Raw genomic sequence first — 23,238 nt, 5'->3', positions numbered from 1 at the left:
CTGATCCGTGGCATAGGCTTAAAGTCTATCTTCAAATGGTTGACTTTTCAAAGCTAATAAAAACCTAACCCATCACACATCCAAAAGCCTATCCGTCTGACAACATCCATTAAACAACCTAACCTACTTAGGTTTTCTATTCACCATTATCCAAAACTTGCAGATCCATGTTATGCCACGTGAAGAGTCCAAGCCAAGCTGCTCTAATTCACATAATACACTGCTAACAAATCCAAATTAACTTGGATTGTTCTGCTTGCCTCTACGTTGAGGTTATGATTTGCATCCCATTTATTTGGTTTAAAAAGATGCAGATAATTCGTATTAAAAGATTATTATGATAAAAACCATAATATTATCTTTTAACAAAAATATTTTCACTTTTCCATCCAACGGTTGAGAACTATGCTTACTCAACGTTCTTGATTAAACAGACCGATGGTGTAAATTTGGATCCAAACACTTACATTTCATAAATAAGACTAGTTTTTTACTATTTTGAGTCTTGAAGCTTCCTTTCTACTCTTAATAAAACTCTCTATTCAAGCTATTAATTTGATATGTACGGACACTTTCTACAACAACAAAACATCCAATTGATCATCAGAGCCATGGATCAAGATCTACCGGGCCCCACGTGCTCATCAGCACTCTCTCCAGCCATTCATCATCAACCTCCCCTGCATGATCACAGCCGTCCATTCCTTCCTTCCCAACTACCATCCCATTATTACTCCACCCGCATTCACTCGTACACGCCCCATTCTCCGGCGATCCCCCGGTTTTTCTGGCGGGCCTGACAAACTCGACGCCGGCCATCACGGTTGACGCCGAGTCAGAAACCGACGCCCCGCAGCTCTCGCTCTTCCCATTCCCGACCACCAGAGACGGCGTCGGAAATGTCGCCGCCGGTGAAGACGGTTTGGTGCAATCAGAAGTAGCTGTAGTGGTGGTGGTACCGGCGGTTATCTCCTTGTAGAGCTCTTGCATGACCTCCTCAATCAACTCTTCTTTAATGGGAATCTCCGGCAAGAGCTCGTCAATGAGCTCCGGCAACTTTCCGGCGATCTTGACGGAGATGGCAGACTCCGGCGGAGGAGACTTTGGGGCAGCTGCTTCCATGCGCTGGGACTCTGATGAGAGAGAGCAGAGTATGTGCGTGAAAAAGCGAAAACAAGTGGATTATAAATGGGGGAGTAAAGCACGTACCACGCTGGCAGGACTGTGCCACGTAGGAAGACGTGGACCCGAGGTGATGACTTGACGTGAGCGTATTTATGTCGGGTGAAGTCGTAACTGAAACTGAGGAATCGGAGTCAGATTTGGGAGTAAGAGAAGGATTCGTGATTCTGTGCGGCTGACATGTATCACTTGTCCTGTGTACAACCGTTGATTTTCTCTTGACCTTTTTTGTAAACGGATCCGATGGTCCGTGTTTGGGGTAGTTGGACGACTTCAAACAGTGGAGGTGGATGTCGTATAAAAGGGACAAGCCCTTCCAAAGTGGACGGGATTGTCATTTCTCACTGAGAAAAACTTCGATGTAGAGGCATGTTACCTTTGGGAGTGATCATCAAGTTGGTCAAGCTATCACAGTCGTGATATCAGTCGCACGACCGTAGGGGTTATTCTCGGCAATTATGCTTGTGAAACTAAAGTGCGATAGTGGAGGTGATTCTAGTCATTCACAATTATGAGACTCACAAAGTAAGAACAACCAAGAGTAATCACGCGAGCAACTGATCATAACATTTCTCGTGTTCTAATGTTATAGCTAGAGTTCTGTTTTTGAGGGAAAATGGTATCATTTCGAGTTTCCATGACAAAATCAATAGTGTCAACTTCTATATGTTATAAAATAGAACCTGGACAAAGTTACAGGACAATTGCAACACCAACATATCAGTCTTCAAATCCATGTCTTCTGCACAAATTTAGCACTGGTATATTCATGTATTTCTTGTATTACTGGTATTGTACATATTTAGTGGAATCCAAGATTACATTTAGATTTGCCTAAGTCGAAGCGGGCTAGGAAAAATGCTCAGTTAATAATACGTCACTTGTACAACAAGAACCGATGAATGGATAAATACTTTGAGAGTAAGTTCTCCATAGCTGGCTCCAGGTGACTTCATTTTATCTTCTAAGAAACGAGATTCTGTCAGTGGAGCCATCTGATCTTCCTCTATTACCGGCATTGGAGGGCACTGTGCCATAGTTCATTATCCGTCATCAGGAAGCAGAGTCGGACTTTTGGAGCACATTCTCATCGCATGAAGCTCTTTCAGCCTAATAGCTGGGTTGCACAAACCTACAAGTTTTCAAGAATTTTTTCACATCACTGCATCTTACCGATAAAAACCCTTTTCAAAACACTTCTATGTTGACTAATTCAACACAGTACACATAGAAGAAGCCAGGTGGTCTGTTCAAAACTATCAGACATTATTATTTGAACAATCAAATTCTTTGGTAAACAAGACATTTAGTGCTTTTCATTCGCTATATCCAAGATTTGAGTCTGGTATTTCTTATCACAAAGGCCCCAGATCAAGAGATCTAGGTAAAGTTTCTTTGTAAGGAAAATACTGGCCAATAATCCTGTTTAAAGAGCATTCGAGAGATTACTTCACATATCACATTATATTTTTCAAAGGTTTAAGTATTATATTAATCTATGACTCAAGCCAAAGGGTATGGACTATATTCGACGGAAAGAAGAATTATTGCACCAGTTTTCTCATTAAAGGATAACATAAGCCTCTGTCTATGTACATGATCATACCAGAAATCAACAATTGGTCTTTCAAATTTACAGTATAACTAGGAGGTTTTTTTTTTTATATACATTTTTTTTTTTTTTTTTTTTTTGTTTTTATATCTGTGACTGTAACGATATGATCTGTTGGATAAAGTACCTGAACATTTTGGGATGTCCCAGACTGCAACGGATGTAGGTGTGCAGCGAGGGTCACATAATGCCCGATTATCCTCATGATTGACATTCATAGCAAGCATCCATGATCCAACCATGACGTCCTCATTGCTAAACATTCTCAAACTGAAAGACGGGAAATACATCTATCAAACAAAGGGACGTCCATAGCGAATGAGAAGCTAAAACTAAAGCCTAAGCCATATTTCACATGGGGGTTCTAAATATCAATATATAATTTTTTTTTGAAACGAGGCAAAGACTGACATAAAGAAAACACGAATAAAAACAGGTGGCTGACCTGCTATTTCTAGCGATTGCCAATGATGCTACCACCTCTGCAGACAGAACATAAATAGGACCAAAAGCATGCTGAAAGTATTCATTCCCGATTAGATGTCCTGATTTCTCATACCTGAACGGACATAATTGATGAATAACAGATGGACGGATTATTACAAAAAAATGTAAACCGAGCACAAAGGTAAACACTCTGGGATAACAAGTTGAAAACCAACAAACCATTTCATTTTAGGGTCAGTGACTACTGGTCCTTTCTTCATGCATCCAATGTAGGTTTGTGGATGTGTTCGTTCCTTGGCTAGAAGTGTTGCTAGTCGATCTGGAAAATTATGGAAACATCAGTAAATTCCAATGCATTCATATTCACGGCTTCATGACAGCATATAGTCAGGCACTATAATATACCTGGACGCAAATAAATGTCATCATTGGCTTTGACGTAGTAATCTGCTTCGAAAAGTTGAAATCCTGATTTGAAAAACGCCAACCTGCGAAACAGCGTGAGAAAGCAATATGACATGAACTGCCAAGAACACAAATCCATCATCAACGTGACAAAAACTTCAATAAAACCGACAAATCTTACGTTTTCCATGGAAGGTTTGGATATTCTTCATTGATATCAATAACCAAAAAGTCCCTGTACTTATCGATCTCTTTCTGAAGCTCTGCCATCTTCTTTGAGTCTTTCGATCGCCCAATAACGAACCTAAATGCTAAACCAGTAGCTTGTTCCAACCTACAAGGTAAAGGCATAAATTTACTCTCCCAATAAAAGGAGCTAAAAGACATTTCAATCAGAGCCAGATTGTTGATCTTAATCTTTGTTAAGCTAATCAAAATCAATAAATTAATCAAGATCAGCCCCAGCAATTGATCATACAAAACCCAGAAGTGATATCAAACAAGTGTACATAAACTATAAATTTAGTAACTTGACAAAATTTGATCGAAACCAATCAGATTAACTGCAAAATTTAGTAACTATACTGCAAAAAACTGAAATTTACCTCAAAAGGCCATCTGGGCCGGAAGGAAACCAAGTGTTCCGCAACGCTGCACGGCGATTGGCCGAGCCGAACCCGGTCTGAATTCCGACGAGCCCAAGAAGCTTGGGCCGATCAACCAAGCCACCATTTTTATCCCCGGCCTGCCGAGACTTCGACAGAGAGTAGAACCCCCGGAAAGTGTCGTCCGATTTGCCGCATCGGAAAATGGGAATGGGGGTAGGGCGGCGGAAGGCGGCGATGGCGAAGATGGTTCCGGCAAGGCCGATGAAGAGGGAGACGAGTGAAAAGACGATAATGGGCAGGGGAGTGCGGGTGGGGACAGTGGCAGGATGGGGCTTTAGGGGCTTGAGGAGCTTGGAGGAGTAGGAGGGGGAGGTGGCGGTGGCGGTGGCGGTGGGGAGAGAAGATTGGCGGTGGAAAAAGAGTGGCATTTTAATCACTTGGAACAGTTTGTGAGTGAGGTTTCCTAGATCTCAGGGTTAGAGGGTGAAGAGTGAGACTCAAGTCGCAATCTATTATTCAGTTGCAAAGTCTGAAACTTTCGGTGAGTTGAAAGAAATTTGAGGTTGGAAGTCACCATTCAAGTCCCTTTCAGTTTCCCTTTGCCTTCCTTCTTTTTGGGGTTTTTTTTCATTTACTTTTCTTTCTATCAGTTTTGGTTTTTCATTACCAACTCCAACTGGTTTTCCATTTTTCAGTTTCTTCTTCCAGAGTTCTCTTCTCTGTGCAAGACGGTTGGTTTTTTTTGGAGTTTTAACAACAAGTTCGTAGTTTTTAACGAAAAGTTACATTTTTACACTAAAAAAATTAAATTTTGTACTATTTATTTTACCATTTATTTTGTCATTATCATTCAAACTCAAAGTTTTCAAGTCATTTTCATTAGTTTTTCTTTGTTTTTTCTGTTGATGCTGTATCAATGACATATTATTCACATATATCTCGGTGCAAAATGTCTTTTTACAAAATACAAGCTTAACATGATATTCTTGATGATGTATCAATGACATAATACAATCGACATGTTATTGATATGAGTTGTACGTATCACACGGAACATAATTAAAAACCGGCTAAAAATGATAGATACACAAATTTGTGAATACTAAGTTTTCACCATTGTGATTTTTAAATTTATCTTAGCCAATTTTCTAAAGTTAATTAATTAAAAAAAAAGATAAGTTAAATTGTTTTAAGAATCATTAGATTAGTGAATGTAGTTTGGACTGAAAATTAAATAAATAAAATCAATTTTCAATAGTAGATGGTGGCCTAGTTGTTGGGACGAATTCCAGACTCGTATTTCATACGGCATGTTCTAGGTTCGATCCATAGTATTGATGAATCACACGATGATGCCTAGGCTGAAATGCCTCAATAAATTTTCTTCTCAGCCCTGAAAGGGTGGAGAAGAATTGCATTAGAGACACTTTGTTTTGTTTTCTTGTTTTTTTGAGAAAGGTAATGGAGATTCTATATTACATTTGAGCCGTAACAATTAGAAAGACTACAACTAATCTGCAAGCATGTAGGAAAATCCCCCTCTTAATCTCTCACCTCTCTTCCCTATCACAGAAACCAAGTGGAAAGAATTTCAAAATTTCACTTGGATTACTAAAACATTAACCAACCAAAAAACAAAGAAACTAATTAAGCCCAAATTGCAAGTAATGACATCAATCCCGCTCCAACAAAGAGACAGCAATAAGATACAACTTGGAGCCTGAAATCGCATCTCATCCTCTTACTTAGAAAATCAGCAGCAATTAGGTCAACCAAGGCCATGTACACCAGAATTCCGGCCGACATGGAATCCAAGATGCCTTCTGCGACCAAAGCTCCCGGACTGTACGGGTTGTAGAATGAGGAAATGGCAGTCCCAACGCCTATCCCGAGCGGAGTTGTGACGGCAAAAAAGCAGGCCATTAGGGTTGCTGATAGGGTCTTGAATTGTGCTTGAGATATGCAGCCTCCGAGTGCAAAACCTTCAAAGAACTGATGGAATGACAATGCTGCAACCAAGGGTCTTATGGTGCATGGGCTCTCTGAAACTCCCAGTGATAAGCCTATGATCACTGAATGTGATACAATCCCAAGTTCCAAAATCTGCACAAAAAACAATATATAACACCTCTACACTAACAATCCACCCACAAGCATGAATGTCTAGATTAGTCAACGAGCGTAACTGATCCTAACATTTAATAAACAAGATGAAATTTCAATAACTCATACTCAAAGATAGTATGACGACATAATATTTCAGATGCATATATATATATATAGGAATTGCTTAAGGGGAGGGATCCCCATTTTTTCAAAAAAAATGGGGACACGCTCCCCACCGTTGGATTTGAATTAAATGAAATCCTGTGGTTGAGATTCTATGGCCTGTGTTTTAATCTCAACCACACAATTTCATTAAAGTCAATCTAACGGTGGGGAGCGTGTCCCCATTTTTTCAAAAAAAATGGGGATCCCTCCCCTTAAGCTCCCTGTATATATATATATATATATATATATATATATATATATATATATATATGTTTAGTAATTTAGCACAATGCTATGTTAAACAAAATTTTTGTTCATATTATTAGAGGCAACAGAGGAAAGAAATTAAAACCCGGACCAGACAATTCCAATCTCAACTGCCCATATCCTTCCACATGGATGCCATCGGCATGAAAAAGTTTGAGAGGTTTAATCAACTTAATGAGATTAACTTTTATATTCGAGATGCCGTTCTTATTTTTATTATTTTGCTTTCTTTTTTAAGCGTTTATATTTTTAAATAAAGAACATTACTAAAATCAGTTGCACATACAAGTAGACATTCATTACTAAGATTAGCTCAGTAAATGCGATTGATTCATGGCCCTTAAATTAGAGAGAGAACTTGCCCAAATCAATCCAAATAGTGAATGTGTCACCATAACCACAAAGGTTAATACCTTTCAGTTCATGTTTTGAGTCTTTGACCTCCAAGAACACCATTACCATGAGTAGGCCCACTCGACCAAGATTAGTAGATAGTTTCACATGACACGTGGCAAAATGACACATAACCTTTACAAAATGTTATTACTCATTCCACTGAAGTTCACTGTCTTATTTATTACCTTTTAATAGATTTAAATTTCAAAATTTATATAATAGATAAATATAAATCTCGAAATTACATAAATCTCGAAGTTAAATTGACATTCGATGGTGGCGAACAAAAATGCACTTGCCTTTACTGTGCGAAGTAGACAAGCGAAACACCCTAAGCCACAAAAGTTAAAAAAGCTACATTCTTTTCAGCGCCACATTAAAGAGCAATAATTTACGCGCAAACAAATGTAAAGGCCGTAATACCTGGGAAACGACGACGTGCCGAACACCACCATCCTCGTCATCATCCCCGAACCCGTGAGAATGTCCGTGCCCGTGTCCGTGCGAATCGTGCCCGTGGCTCTGTTCGGGTTCCCTCGTCACGTGCCCATCACATGCTACCTGCCCATGCGCGTGGCTGTGTCTATGGTGCGCCGCGTGCGCATGCATCCCCACAATGTGCATCCCTCCGCCTTCCTCTTCCCCAAACACAATCCCATTCCACTCTTTCGCCGGCTGCCCCGGACCCACACGCGCCACAATCTCCGGGTCATCCGACCCGACGCGTACCTGGTTCTCGGCGGGCCGTGCCTTCCTCTGTTTCCTCTCGTAATACTGGGTCCCAACAAAGTCAACGAGCAACGTGGCAAGCGAGGCCATCATGGCGAAAAAACCGGAGAAGGGGAACTTGGTCCAGGGGAATTCGGGTAGGCAGGGGTTGTTCAGGGCGTCTGACCCGCCCGAAAGCATGTGGACGAACCCGGTGGCAAGAATTACGCCGGCGGCGAAGGCCTTGGCGGAGACGAAGAGGCTGCCGTCGGTGCGAAGAAAGCTGCGGTTCCTACCGACTAGGGGAATTGCGACTCCGACGACTCCTGCGACGAGAATCGAGGCGACAGCGATTAGCTTGAGGACGAGCGCCGCCGACTCGTCGCGGCAGGCCTCGAGCTCCGCGCTCTCGCAGCTCGTGTTGGACATGGACTGCAAAAGGGACTCTGTTTTGAGCAACAGAATTGCAAAAACAAAACAGATTTTAGAAACTCGAGACTTGTTCTTGTTCTTTAATTTGTTAATTAGGGTTTAATATTAATTTAATTCGATTTCAGAAATCCCAATTGGGATTTTCGGAGTGGAAGATGAAATTAATTAGTAATTACCTTTGAAAAGCCGAGACTTTTCCAGGAAACCTGGAGGGCAGAGCAAGGGCCAGAGATCCTACACAAAAACGCAGCGTTTGAATCAGAGAATTGCAGAGAAACGGGGAAATCGAGAGAGAGAGAGAGAACCTCAATGAACAACATGGGAATAGTAGTATGTGGGTTTTGTTTTCCTGGGTTTTATAAAAGATAGAATCTTGTGAAAACTGATGATCTGATTGCCGAACACGAATCCCGATAGAGTTGATTTCTTTCGATCAGGCGGAGGAGACGAGTTCGGTCATGGCGTGTTGGGAGAGAGAGAGATATATACAAATATTACAGAGAGAGGAGATGGAGGGAGAGAGAGAGAGAGAGAGAGAGAGAGACTGTCGTCACTTTTGGACGAAAGGGAGGGAGCGCGAGAGAGGTGGAGGCGTTGGGGTCGCGACTTCGTGCTAAAGTACGAGCGCGCGGGAGAGTGTCGACATTTATCGCACATTTTTGGAAGGTAAAAGTAAAGAGTAAATTGTACAAATGGTCCCTCAATTTTAATTAAATTGGAGTAATAATCCTTCAACTAAAAACTCATTACCATTGGTCCCTTAACTTATCAAAATGTGTAGCTATAGTCATTTTCATCAATTTTGTCAAAATTGTGTCAAAATAAGCTATGTTGGAATGACCATTTATATAATTAGGGTCCCTCAACTCATCAAAGTGTATAATTATGGTTCTTTTCGTCAACTATGTCAAAAAATTTGTCAAAACGAGTTATATTGTAAGGACCATTGCTACAATTGGATTAAAGTTAAAAGACCATTTCTCCACTTGAATTAAAGTTCAGGGACCAATGGTAATGGATTTTTAGTTGAGGGACCATAGCTTCACGTTTTGATAAGTTGAGGGACCAAAGATAATAGATTTTTAGTTGAGGGACCATTGCTCCAATTGAATTAAAGTTAAGGGACCATAGCTACAATTTACTCTAAAAGTAAATTAAAAAGATGGTGAGTTGCTATATATAGATGAGTGTGAGTCTGTGAGATGATTCGCGAACGATTTAGAGCTCGTTTGTATGTGTTTTTAAAATAACTAAAAGCGCTTTTGATGAAAATATTTTTGGAACCACTCCTTAGTAAAAATGCAAGAAAATCATGGAAAATCACTTAAAGTGCTTCCTGGAAGAAGCACGTAACTAATGCTTCTTGCAAAAAGCACTTAAAGTACTTTTGTAACCTAAAAATATTTTCTCTAAAACGCTTTCAGTCATTTTAAAAGCACATCCAAACGAGCCCTTAGGCTTGTGAGGAAAACAGGTTCCGGCTTGTGTCTTTTTGGAGACTGACTGTTATTTCAGTTACGATTTATGAACTTTTATCATATAAATATCATAATTAGAATCATTCACTTGTTATTCTACTTACGATTTATGAATTCTTATTATACAAACATGATAATTGAAATCGTTCATTTTTCTTTATTATCGCCTAAATATGATATATGCAAAAAATTACTCAATTTGAAGATCTTTTAGCTATTAATATGCACAAAACAAATAAATGGTTCATCATAAGAAATGTACTTGTTATCAAGACCGTTAATTGGTTTACCATGTACTGATCTTTAAATTGAATGATTTTTTGCTGATATAATTTTTAAATAATGATAAAGATAATGAACAGTTTTGATTATAATGCTCAAATGCTAAAGTGTTTTTGTCACTTTTTTGTTTAAGACTATATTATTAAACAATTTTGGGCTCTTTTCCTGCACGTATTCTGCGTGTCATTGTAGTCACATTTTTTCTTTGAGTCAAAACCTTTAGAGGTTTTATGATCAAACTTACTTTGTCGGTAGGTTCAATATCTAATTATAACTGCTCGCTTATTATGTAGCCTAAGTTTATATCTCTCACTGGTAAGCATAGAATATTGTTGTATGTACAAAACGACTTTGTTTTGCTTGAATTTTTATTTTGAGTTTTGCGTTTGGAACTTACCAGTTACCCACTTAGACAAAAAAAAATTCTTTGTTACATATGCACATTAGCTTTCAAATTACACAAGACTAATTGAGAATTTGAGAGTCTCGATACAATGTATATACAAGCATTAGAAAGGTGTTACAAGTAAAGTCTGAAAATTCATAAATTTCGGGTGAAGTCAATCACAAATTTGTGAGATTCTTCAGTGTGCTCAGGATATAGGGCGGAACACCACATGTTATTATAAAATTGGAGGAAATTTTTTTTGTTTTCAAATGTCCCTCCAACTGTATATTTGTATAATGATATGTATTGTTCTGCTCCGTGTCTGGACGTTAAAAAGTTTTTTTTTTATAGTAAATATTTGAAAAGTGTTGTAAGCCTATTTGATTGAACGATCTAGAGTTTAGAGAGAGAGGGGGCCGGCCACTATTAGATAGAAGAGAAATTGATTTAATTGTGAGGTGTGTTTGATTCACTCTATTCTGCCATTATTTATAGTAGTAGGAAGGGTAAAACATTTCCCTTTAGTATTACAACATTTAATAGGTAATATAATTCTAATAGGAATATAAGATACAATCCCAGATTCCTTAGGATTTACACAATCACATTTCTATTCAAAATATGACTGCAACAAAAAGGTTTTTAAATGTTATGAATTTTGGTAGATTTTTAAAAGGATCCTTCACCTACTTACCTTGAGATTTGGTGAGAATTTATAACTCCATTAAATCTTTTAAAATCTCAATTTAATACAGTGATGCGAGAATTACTTGACACACAAATTAAACCCTCTTTTTGACAATTGTAGTATAGATGTAAGTAGGGTATCGTTCTAGGCCGGGGATTAGGAGGGATTGCTAATCTATTCTAAATTAATTTAAAAATATTAAACAAGACTCAATGACACAAAACTAGGCTAAAAACTCTAATAACTCGAAACACACTTAGAATGACTTAAAATAATGAAAACAATCAAATTAGACACTAGGAACTGAAATGGACGAAAATTAAATTAAAAGACTAACAATAAAGAAAACTAACAAAAAAATATAATTTAATAATGGATGGGTGTTTGGTTTTGATGAAAAGTAAATTAAACTTAATTAAATTACAGAATTGACAAAAACATGAAATTAAGGTGAAAGGATAGATGACGGACTAGCTAGAAGGTTCTTCTCCACACATGACACATATGCAACCTAAATTGATTTTTCAGTTGTTCTTTCAATAAATTGTAAATCTCAATGCCCCAAATTAACCGTGAATTGCACTAATTAACCTTCAGTTTTTCCACAAGTTATTGGGTTGGATGATTGCATACGACAACCCAAAACATTCCCTACAAGTTCCCTACATGAATTGCATAATAGAGATACAAGCAAGAATCATTAAGTTCTATGAAAAACATAAGCATTGACGAGACACTCGTTACTATGATTTGCATGAAACTTATGCCAAGAATTTACTTAACGTGATTGTGACTAGCAACCTTTACTACTTGTGAATATAAGTTCATAACGATTAGGTGAAATTCACTTATATTCTAGCATCAAATTCATGCATGTAAATTAAGTATGCATCCTTAATCGACATACAAAAATAAGTTATAAATCAAGCAGTTAAGCAAATTAAATCACAACTCAGAAATCACAACTGAAGGTAATCAATTCATATTACAAATATATTCATGGCTTGAATTAACTTCTAGCCAAAATAAATTTAGTTACACATTATTATCAAATTAAACCAGAAATTAAACATAAGTTGGAAAGTTTTAACCGAAAGAGTAGAAGCTTGCTGTTTCTGTTTCTGTCCGTGCTCTCACGCTGGTTCTGCCCTCAGTAGGGCAGCTTTCCTTTCCTGCCCACCGCCTCTGCACGTCACCTTGTTTCACGCTGCCAAGAGCAGCAAGAGCTCTCGGTTCTCTCCCTCTGACTTCTGTCCGCACAGTTTTCTGTGCTGCCCGTGCCTTCTCGGTTTTCTGCTGCCGCAAGGCAGCTGTCTCTTCGTCCAGCCTTCTCTCCCCGCGTCAATCTCTCCCCACGCTGCCCACTTTGACTAACCTCTGGCTGCGCCAGTCTCTTGCTGCCAAAGGCAGCACCTAATCTCTCCCTTTCGTTACTGACTTGCTGACCAGTCCTTGCTCAAGCTGCCAAATGGCAGCCCCTATTCTTTCCTTCTGTGGACTGTCAGTCTCGCTGCTAAAGGCAGCTCTCTGCCTTCCACCAATCCCCCCCTCTTGCTGCTGACCCGCCAAGGCAGCTATAAGCTGCTTCTTATTTCCTTTTCTTTTTTATTTTCTGTCAGTACCCTCTTTGTTTATTCCCCCCGTGCTCAACTCCCCCTCCACTTAACTGCTTCTTATATTTTATTCTTCCACTAATCCATTTTGTCTGCCTGTTTCTTTGCTTTTATCATTTTCTGTTTCTTTTTGTTTTCTATTTGCTTCACCAACCACACTGCCAAAATTTGTAATACAATTCCTCCAGAGACCAAAATTACCAAGGCAGCAAGTTTTCCAGTGTGCAAGCAAGCACTAACCTGAAATCATGTGGTGCTTAAAATAAATATATGGAAAGCATAACTCAGCAAATTGACAATAGCAAATAAAAGAAAGCAGTCATGAAAATAACGTAAATAGATCTTATTTGTGCTATTTTTGTTTTCTTTACATAACAGATCTTATAAACACAAAAATAACATAAATAGCTCAAAAATATAAGGAACTAACTAAGAAAAGACGAGTGAATTTGAAGTAAAAATATACATAAATATGATCCGATCATACAGCTTATGTAATAATCTTGCTAGTGTCTCGTATTTAGCATGTAAGTTCCACTCCCACACGTAAAAAAATTGGTAATGAGTCAATGAAAGCAATTTAGACGTAAAAGATTCGTAAAACATGATTAAGTTAATGATTTTTTGGGCCAACTATATCCGAGTAGGGCAATGATCACGAACTTTCATTCATACCAGAACAAATTCGTGATCATATTTAAGGTGTTGGTAATTTCCGCTAAAACAAACATTAACTCAATCATAATAATAATATATCAAATTGACAAATTCGTACTCTATGTTAGTGTAATTTGAGTTCTTTTAAGAGGCTTTTAAATTTTAGGGCTTCAATAAGATTGTTTTTAGATTTTAACCTGAATGGTTTTCAAAATCCAATATTAATCCCTATTTTTAAAGCTTACCATATTTAAGTAATTATAACACATATCTTATTTTTAAACTTACCATTCGAAACTCTTTACTCATCCATAATTAATGTTTTTTTTGGTGCTCCAATCATATTAATATATACAAATTTATTCAAAATTCAAATTCTTATTATTAAAAAAAATTCAACAACAAAACAAAAATAATTTATACATAACTTTCGGCACCTTATTTTATTCATAGGTACGGAAGTATCGGTATGAATATATCGGTACATTACTATTAACTTTAGGTACCTTATTGTACTCATAGGTATAGAAATATTGGTTCGTAAGTTTCGATACGAATGTATCGGTACATCATTTTCGGTACGAATGTATCGGTACTTAATTATAGTATCTAAACATACGTATGTACGTACGTATATGCATATACATATATAAGGACAAAATCACGCACACTAAAAAATATATGATTTTTCTTATTACGGAAACTTAGTAATAACTATTAATGATAAATAACATTTTTATTGTTTATTGGAATCAATATATAACCTACAAACAAAAAACTCAATAATTATTCTAACCTATTCAATATTAAATTACAATTAAATGCCAATGATTAGAATTAGTTTTTAATCTTAAACAAGGTTTTATTCAAAAAGTAATCTTAGAGAAGGATTAGAATAGATTTTTTCATTTTTTTAATAACAAAGAGGAAAAATCTTAAACCGTAATGTCAATGACAAAATTTATCAAACTGTAGAACACCTCGCCATTTCGAAATGGAGCCCATCTCATCTCATGAAGCTCTTTCAGCCTAATAGCTGGGTTGCACAAACCTACAAGTTTTCAAGAATTTTTTCACATCACTGCATCTTACCGATAAAAACCCTTTTGGGGTGGACTTAACCTCACAATAGGCTAGTAATAATATGATCTGATCAATTGTTTATTAAATATTAATTTCTTTATTTTTAAACACATTCAAAACATCCTAAAAAGCGTGTAATGCCAGTTATAAAAAAAGTATTTCGCACGTGAATAATAATGTGATTAAATTAATTGTCAATTTTTTTTTAACATTCGATATTATCTACACTAAATGGGAGGAGGTGAGCTTGGCCTCACAATGACTAGTAATAATGTGTTTTAATCAATTGTTTATTAAATATTATTTTCTCTATTCTTAATGTAAATTCTATAGAAACCGATTTTATTATGTGAATTCAGCTACTTTAATTAGTTTATGAGAGGTTACTTCTGGCATGATTTTAAGTGATTCATTTACTTCAAATATTTGACTTTCCTTTTGTCAATTTACGCATATAAATACATTTAAAATATGCAAGTCGCGTGTAGCACGCCGTGATTCAAAAAATACCTTTTGCACGCGCGTGCATAAAGGCTAGTGTGTGTGTATATATATAATTTATATATTTATTATTGAAATCTCTAACACTTGGCACCAGTCACTCCTTGATATGTATACCCGATCAAGAATCCAAGATATAACACTTCAAGCTCGGGGAGATTTCTCACCATCATGCTTAAATTGGGGTTCTCAAGTTTTAAGTGACTTTCAAAAAGATCAAGAACAATCAACCTTGTCAAGCGGGAAATCTCAATCGGGATTTGCCCCGAAAAACCAGACACGCTTGTTTCTTAGGAATGAGGATGAAATTTCTTCGAATTCCCTCTTGATCAGCAGCTAGTGACTCAGTGGTAAGGGGAAACTTCCTTATGGTCGACACCATCAATTTATTCCAAACCATTCAAAAGAGCATACGAACATGACCAAGAATTCTATGATCAACCCTGTTTTTCTTGTCTTCATCTTACTCTTCTTCTTTACCAGGTTTGGTCAAACCTTTCAAAAAATTTAACCATTTGCCAATTATAACTGTTTGAGCAAAACCCATAAGTTGCATTAATTTACTTTGTGAAGAAATGTTCCACGTCGAAAGTTAAGCAAACCCATTCACGGGAGTTTAAGGAGTTGGAGTACTTCATATTGTCAATTGGTTTTGTGGTGGAATGTCAACCTTGATTTTCCATCTTAAAAACAAGTACAAGAAAACTACTTAGTATAAAAACATCATTAGAGTATAGAGTATAAACCAAGTCTCCTGCTTTAGTTTAGAAGAAGGTTCATTGAATCAAATTCAAATCCGCTGATGGATGCCATTTCTTCAACACGAATGGATCAATGTAGCTGTGGCAAAACTGTCTTGACTCACTGTATCCACCATTACTTATTTTTCTTCTGAGGTAGATAATTCTTTACTCAATTCTTTCTTGTATTCGAATTATGAAAAACCATACCAGCTTGTTTCTTAGGAATGAATAGGAAAATCTCTTCCTGTATACAAAACGAAAAACCATACACGCTTGTTTCTTAAGAATGAGGATGAAGCTTCTTCAAATTCCCTCTTGATCAACAGCTAGTGACTCAGTGGTAAGAGGAAACTTCCTTATGGTCGACACCATCAATTTATTCCAAACCATTCAAAGGAGCATACGAACATGACCAAGAATTCTATGATCAACCCTGTTTTTCTTGTCTTCATCTTACTCTTCTTCTTTACCATACTGCTTTACTCAATTCTTTCTTGTATTCGAATTATGAAAAACCATACCAACTTGTTTCTTAGAAATGAATAGGAAATTTCTTTGAAATACCTCCTCATCAGCAGTCAGCGAGTCAGCAGTAGGGGACACTTCTTCTTCGTTTGAATATTCAAATTGATTGTTGTTATATTAAAAATCCTACTGACTATCATCTTATAAATAAGTTTCCTAGTCTCCCTCACCCCGGGCCATGAATTCCAAACCTTCCAAGAGAGAGTTTTCAAACATGACAAAAAACCCTATGATCAAACTCGTCTTTCTTTTCTTCATATTCTTTAGGATTTTCTTCGTCGGGGCACAAAACACAACATTAATCCCAGTACATGTGGGAGTGGTTCTTGACTTGGACACCGGGTTTGGGAAAATGGGGATGAGCTGCATTGACATGGCCCTCGCCGACTTCTACGCCTCTCATGCAGGCTACAAAACCAGGCTGGTCCTACACAAAAGGGACTCTGCAGAAGATGTTGTTGTTGCAGCTACTGCAGGTTCTTTCTCTACCTCTTCTCTTTTTTGTGTGTTATTTTTTCTTCTCTTAAATATGTTTCACTATCTATTAAATATTAAAGGTGTTGATTCCCAATTGGTTCAAATGGTCGGGGTCTTCCATGTTATTTGGTGTGGTTCGGTACTTTCACTTGGAGATGCTAAATGTCTGTGATCTGTCACAACCTTCTGCTCAATATTAAAGGTGTTGATTCCCAACCGTATACCTCAAATCTAAATTCTGAGGGGGTGCAAAACAAACATGAGTGGACTAAGTTGATATACATATATAATAAAACAGTTATCAACATACTAACCCCAAAGTTTTATGAAAACTCAATGGTCTAATATGTAATAGGTTTTCTGAAAACCCTAGCATGCCATAACATAAAACGTATCTCGTATATAATGCTAACTAGTGGTATCAGTATTAGTATCTATTCAATTAGAACCCTTCATTTGCCAAACATGCCATTTAGAACACTTCCTTCAATTGCCAAACAAGCCCAACCTACGCCCGGCACGAAGCCAATATAAATATCATTGCCAAACAGGCAGAACAGTGACCACTAACTACGCACAAAACATTGAATATAGTCTTTTTAAACATAGGTACATATATCTAAAAAACATATTCATAGTATAAAGTTATCCATCATCTATACTATAAAAAAGTGTAAAAACATGTTCTAAATAGTATATCGTCATCCATCAGATATCTTACAAAGAACATGAGTTCGATAGAAAATATGATATTCCAAAATATTCTAAGTAAGCATAATATCTCATAAAACGTTTTATAAAACGAAATCATTAAATCATGTTTTTCATGTATGAATTTCTACTATTAAAACATGCATTTTAGAAGGAGTTCACTAACAGATACTCCATCGTAGATGAGCCGTACGAAATAGGAATAACATAATTGCTGCTAGTAATTGCACCTAAATACATAAATTGTACAATTAATAAAACTATATTATAACAATTGAATTTGGGGAAACAGAAGTAATAAACGGATTTAATAGTAGGAAGGGTTTAGGACGAAACCAGAAAAGTCAACGATCAACGGTCAGCGTTGATCGGGTCAAAGTCAATGGGTTTGGGTCGATCAACGAGTCGGGTCAAACCGGGTTGGGCCTAAAGGGTTAACTGGTTTTAAGGTTTTGGGTTTAAGGCCCGAATGGTTTAGGGTTTAGGATGAATAGGCCGAAGGCCCTAGGCTACACAAATAAGGGCTTGGGCTTGAATGCCAGGCCCAAAGGCTTTTGGATTTTTGAAAGAAAATAAATAATTAAAACGGGCTGGGGTTTGGGTCTAACGGGCCTAAGGCCTGAGTGCTAAACGGCCCAAAGGGCATGGGTTTGGTATCTCACCGGGGAAGAAGGTCGGAGCCTTCCTTGCTCCGGTCGACGACAAAACTCCTCTATACTCTACAATCTGACTAGGAAATCAAAGGTAGAGACAAAAAGGAAAGATCCTTACCTTTGGTTTGCCGTGAAAATGACGAAGATGGCCTGAAATCTGGGTTCAAGGGTCACGGGTGCGCCGAGGGTTTTCCTGGGTTTATGGGCTTCACCGAACTCCACAGAGGTGAGGGAGAGTGAGAGAAAGTCCACGAAGCTGCTAGTGGTGTTGCGCCGTAGTCGTGGTGGCTTGGGTGTGCGTGAATTCGATTGGGAAAGGGAGTGAGAGGGAGAGGTTCGAGAGAGAGATAAAGGGTGAAAAGGTAAAAGAGAGTGAGAGTTCCGAGAAAGATTCAGGGGAAGGAGGGAGGGAGAGAGAGAGAGAGAGAGAGGTGTAAGGTGCACGGGAAAGGGAAGAAAGAGAGGGAAATGGAATTGGGCCCCAGGGGACAAAACTAAAACACGTGGGCTTCACGGGCACACACATTAAGATCCAAAACAATTTTTAAAATTGGGGGTGGGGTTTCACAGTTATAATACTTCTTTTTTATATATATGCTATCAAATTTCAAGTTTTGTTAACTAACATGTGCGTGCTGTTCTTGTTCTTTTTCAATTCACATATTTTTTTTTGTTTGCTGAAATTGCTCCAACGCGGCTCATCCAAGTGACCCTAGTCAGTTAGGCTTAGTTGGGTAGAACCAAGTTTGTTCGGATCTGGTTGGGTTGGATTTGTATCATGATCAACCATTATAATTTTCTAGAAATGCTTATTTCTAGCTGAAGTTACATCAGAGTTTAATTAATTTCTATTTTTAACCTTTGAAACAGCTCTAGACTTGATAAAAAATGAGAAGGTGCAAGCCATCATAGGGTTAGAATCATCAATGCAAGCCAGCTTTGTAATTGAGCTTGGAGATAAAGCTCAGGTGCCCATAATATCATTTTCCGCAACAAGCCCTTCTCTTCAGGGTTCATACTTTTTCCGAATTGCGCAGAATGACTTATCTCAAGTTAAAGCCATTAGTAGTATCATCCAAGCCTTTGGTTGGACTGAAACAGTGCCCATCAGCGTTGACAATGAGTTCGGAAAGGGAGTAATACCGTACCTGACTACTGCTTTGCAAGCAGTTGGTGCTCGTGTGCCCTACTGGAGTTTCATTCCTTCAACTGCCACGGATGAGGAAATTGTTGCAGAGCTACGCAAGTTGATGTCAATGCGAACCAGGGTCTTCATAGTGCATATGTCCCTTTTTCTTGGCTCTCGGTTTTTCTCAAAAGCAAAAGACTTTGGCATGATGGATGAAGGCTTTGTTTGGATAATGACAAATGGGATGACTAACAGTTTTAGGTCCTCGAGTCCTTCTGTCGACATAGATGACATGAAAGGGGTGTTGGGTTTAAAGACTTATGTTCCCATTACAAAAGAGCTTGAAAGTTTTAGAGCTAGATGGCAAACAAAATTCCGACAAGACAATCCAGCTATCCCTAGTGTTAAATTGGATGTTTTTGGATTGTGGGCTTATGATGCTGCTTGCGCACTAGCCATGACAGTTGAAAAGGTTGGAACAACAAACTTCCGCTCCCAGAAGATGACCGATTCTGGCAATTCCACTGGTTTGGAGAGATTAGAGGTCTCTCAAAGTGGTCCTGAACTTGTCCGAGAATTATCATGTACAAGATTCAGAGGTCTTTCAGGAGATTTCAGCCTTATTAATAGGCAACTAAAATCATCAACGTTTCAGATTATTAATGTGAACGACAATGGGGAAAGAGGGATTGGGTATTGGACACCCAAAAATGGACTTGTAAGAAACATTAAATCGAACAAACATACAAGCAGATATTCTACTTCGAAATCCAATCTTGGACCTATTATATGGCCTGGGGACACCACCTTGGTTCCAAGGGGTTGGCAGAGTAGTAAGAACGGGACCTTAAAAATTCTAATCCCGGTGAAGATAGCGTATTATGAATTTGTAACTGTAAAACATGATTCTAGAACTGGCACAACTAATGTCAGTGGATACTGCATAGATGTCTTTAACGCTTTAATAGAGGCATTGCCGTACTCAGTTGCTTATGAGTATTATCCCTTTGAGGAGCCTAATGGTGAAAGAGCTGGAAGTTACAATGATATGGTCTATCAAGTAGCTCTCGGGGTAAAAACTCTTATTCTACGAGTGCTTCTTTCATTTTTCCCCTATTATTTTACAGTTTATTCTATCGACATTATGTAAACATTAGCACTTTTACTTGACAGAACTATGATGCTGTGGTTGGAGATATTACCATTAGAGCAAATAGATCCTTGTATGTTGACTTTACATTGCCGTACAGAGAAGCGGGGGTATCAATGGTTGTGCCTGTCAAAGGAAACAATGGTGCGAAAAACACCTGGGTGTTCTTGAAGCCCTTGACCTGGGACCTTTGGGTAACCAGCTGCTGCTTTTTTATTTTCATTGGTTTTGTGGTCTGGTTTCTTGAACACCCAAAAAACAAGGACTTTCAGGGGCCTCCACATCACCAAATTGGCACAAGCTTTTGGTTCTCCTTCTCAACCATGTTTTTCGCACCTCGTAAGTTCCCATCATGTTAATCATTCTTTAGTGATCATTGATGCTGTAGAAACAATTGATATGCACTTTATGAACTAAGCAAAGCAATTGTTTATTTGACGACTCGTTAATGCCGTATCTGTTTTGAAATTTTGAAACAGGGGAGCTAGTGTTGAGCAACTTGGCTAGATTTGTGGTGATCGTTTGGTACTTTGTTGTTCTCATACTAACGCAAAGTTATACTGCCAGTTTAACGTCAATATTAACAGTCCAGCAGCTCCAACCAACCGTCACTGATATAAACACGCTCATTAAGAATGGGGACAAGGTTGGCTACCGACGAAATTCTTTTGTTTATGGGATTTTGAAGCAAGTAGGATTTCAGGATGATAAACTTAGGGCCTATTATTCTCGAGAAGAATTGGATAAACTTCTTCGAGACGGGAATGAAAACGGAGGTATTTCCGCTGCTTTTGATGAAACGCCCTACATGAAACTTTTTGTTTCAACTTATTGTTCAAAATATACCATTGTCGAGCAAACATTCAAAACTGATGGTTTTGCATTTGTAAGTCCACTTGTTCTCTTTCTGGGCTTCTCTCCCTTAACTAGTACATGTTTTCTGATGTGTGATATTTTTTTTTCCGTTGGGTTACATGCAGGTCTTTCAAAAAGGTTCGCTTCTCACGCGTGATTTTTCAACCGCAATCACTGTAGTGCACGAGGGAGATAAAATGATGGCCATCGAAGATAAGTGGTTGAAGAAAAATGAAAGTTGTTCAAACTCCGACACCGTGAGAAGTTCCAACACTCTTAGTCTTGATAGCTTTTGGGGCCTCTTCATCGTTGCTGGTGTTGTTTCATCACTAGCAATCCTCGTATTTACAGCTATATTCCTCTATGAGCATAGCTACATCTTTACACGCGCAGATACAGAAGCCTCATTTTGGACAAGAATTCATGAAATATTAAGAGTATATTACGGAAAAGACCTGACTTCGGATATTTCTAGGAAGAGCACGCTGCAAGATAGTGATCATGGTATTGCTGCGGCTGAATCTTCACCAAACAGCAGCTGTCCCCCAAGGTCATCATCAAGCTCTCCCGACCCCACTGGACCGCACATTGTTCATCAAGAGCTGGTGGGAACTCATAATTCTTCCGTGCATGGTGGTGATCTGAGTCCCAATGGTCAAGTAACCCAAGACAGTAGTACTCATGAATATGGTATTGAGTTAACTTCCTCCCCAAGTGGTGAGCGACAGAACTAAACCCTAAATTAGAATACCCATTTTCCAAGAAAACTATTGGTTGTTGTGTCAATATATATTCTCCATGTTGCAGTCCTACTGTATTAGGATTGTGATTGTGTAAATGCTAGGATTGTGATTGTGTAAATGCTAGTGTATATAGGAATATCTTTGTATATTCACTTTAGTAGTTAAATTCCTATTAGAGTTGTAATCTTATTAGGGTAATGATTTAACCTATCCTACTACTATAAATAAAGGTACAATGAGGTGATACAATACACCTCAGAATTACATCTCTCTTCTCTCTCTTGCTGCTGGCCTCTCTCCCTCTCTGTCCTAAATACAGTTCAATCAAATAGACCTACAACACTCCTTATATTGTTTTTCATCTTAATTAATGACTTATGACATTAACTAACAATTTTGCTAAGCAATCAAGTCTTAATTAGAAAAAGAAAAAAAACTTAGCATAATTGGGAATATTTCTATCTAACTTATCATGTGTCTATGTCAGGTGATAAATGAGAGAGAGAAATGCAAATATTTTTCGATTAATGTAAGTGTCTTTCAATAATTGGATACATCAACTCACTCATCATATAATAATCAGCAATGGAATATGAGTGTGTTGAGTAATCTCAACTACATTTCTTGAATTTTAAGTGACCCCAAATTCCATATGCTAGAAGAAAGATGACTTATTTTTAGCCACGCATCTTGGAACTCGATTTTTTAATCTCTTTTTAGTCCCTGTAATTCAAAAGTCATCACTTTATTCTCTAAAACTCAAAAGTCACTTCATTTTGCCACAGGGAACTCGATTTTGATCTCAGTTTGCCCCTTGAAACTTGAAAGTTATCTCTTTACAACTCAAAATTTGCTCTCCATTGCTTTAGATCTATTAATTTCTTATGTGGGTTTGATTTGGACGAGTCAGGCTAATCAATTTTTTTTTTTTCATCTATTCAATTTCCTTTAAAACTTAATTTTCTCTAATTGTTGAATGTTAACACATAATGAAATTTATAATCATATTTATTGCACATGTAACATAGTCTTAGTGAGTGTTGATCCCACATATATTTTAGGAATGGTAGTTAAAAATAAGCCAAGAAAGATTAGACAAAGCGTTAGAATGCAATTAAAACTACAGAGTTAGACAAGTCTTTCCGCACATAAAAAGGATAAAATTAGGGAATCGTTATTAGTACTTCAAAAATCTTATTTGGCACTCAAAACTTTCCATAATTAGAAAGAAAAA

General features: G+C 37.7%; 3 protein-coding genes and 1 long non-coding RNA gene across 6 annotated transcripts; 1 reads left to right on the top strand and 3 right to left on the bottom strand.

Annotated features, from left to right (window-relative positions):
• Positions 1 to 1,902: 1,902 nt before the first annotated feature.
• Positions 1,903 to 4,994, bottom strand: LOC103455827 (probable beta-1,3-galactosyltransferase 12). The gene is made up of 7 exons (XM_008395422.4): positions 4,252 to 4,994; positions 3,828 to 3,980; positions 3,647 to 3,729; positions 3,461 to 3,560; positions 3,240 to 3,353; positions 2,922 to 3,064; positions 1,903 to 2,314 (listed from the first exon to the last, which is right to left on the bottom strand). The coding sequence occupies exons 1-7, from the start codon at positions 4,680 to 4,682 to the stop codon at positions 2,226 to 2,228; spliced, it is 1,113 nt and encodes a 370-aa protein (XP_008393644.2). The 5' UTR covers positions 4,683 to 4,994; the 3' UTR covers positions 1,903 to 2,225.
• A 613-nt stretch (positions 4,995 to 5,607) lies between these two features.
• Positions 5,608 to 8,948, bottom strand: LOC103455826 (zinc transporter 4, chloroplastic-like). Of its 3 annotated transcripts, none has more exons than XM_008395419.4 (4): positions 8,634 to 8,948; positions 8,505 to 8,562; positions 7,612 to 8,342; positions 5,608 to 6,357 (listed from the first exon to the last, which is right to left on the bottom strand). In XM_008395419.4, the coding sequence occupies exons 1-4, from the start codon at positions 8,646 to 8,648 to the stop codon at positions 5,902 to 5,904; spliced, it is 1,260 nt and encodes a 419-aa protein (XP_008393641.2). In that variant the 5' UTR covers positions 8,649 to 8,948; the 3' UTR covers positions 5,608 to 5,901. The 3 variants fall into 3 exon arrangements, with proteins under 3 accessions (XP_008393641.2, XP_070670533.1, XP_008393640.2); XM_070814432.1 differs by having other exon boundaries at positions 7,612 to 8,328; positions 8,634 to 8,872; XM_008395418.4 differs by having other exon boundaries at positions 7,612 to 8,328; positions 8,505 to 8,929.
• A 6,685-nt stretch (positions 8,949 to 15,633) lies between these two features.
• LOC114821757 (uncharacterized) lies at positions 15,634 to 18,554 on the bottom strand. Its single transcript, XR_003769529.2, has 2 exons — positions 18,246 to 18,554; positions 15,634 to 17,001 (listed from the first exon to the last, which is right to left on the bottom strand). It is a non-coding gene; the product is annotated as an uncharacterized lncRNA (long non-coding RNA).
• LOC103455825 (glutamate receptor 2.8-like) lies at positions 16,271 to 22,274 on the top strand. The gene is made up of 5 exons (XM_029095042.2): positions 16,271 to 16,762; positions 18,998 to 20,328; positions 20,430 to 20,745; positions 20,886 to 21,292; positions 21,387 to 22,274. Exons 1-5 carry the CDS (start codon positions 16,465 to 16,467, stop codon positions 21,993 to 21,995), a joined length of 2,961 nt encoding a protein of 986 aa, XP_028950875.1. The 5' UTR covers positions 16,271 to 16,464; the 3' UTR covers positions 21,996 to 22,274.
• The last annotated feature ends 964 nt before the right edge of the window (positions 22,275 to 23,238 follow it).

This window comes from Malus domestica, chromosome 15 (genome assembly GCF_042453785.1).
Source record: "Malus domestica chromosome 15, GDT2T_hap1".
NCBI classification, from domain to species: Eukaryota; Viridiplantae; Streptophyta; class Magnoliopsida; order Rosales; family Rosaceae; genus Malus; species Malus domestica.
Note: the sequence above shows the minus strand (reverse complement) of the source record. Positions and strands in the feature narration are given on the sequence as shown.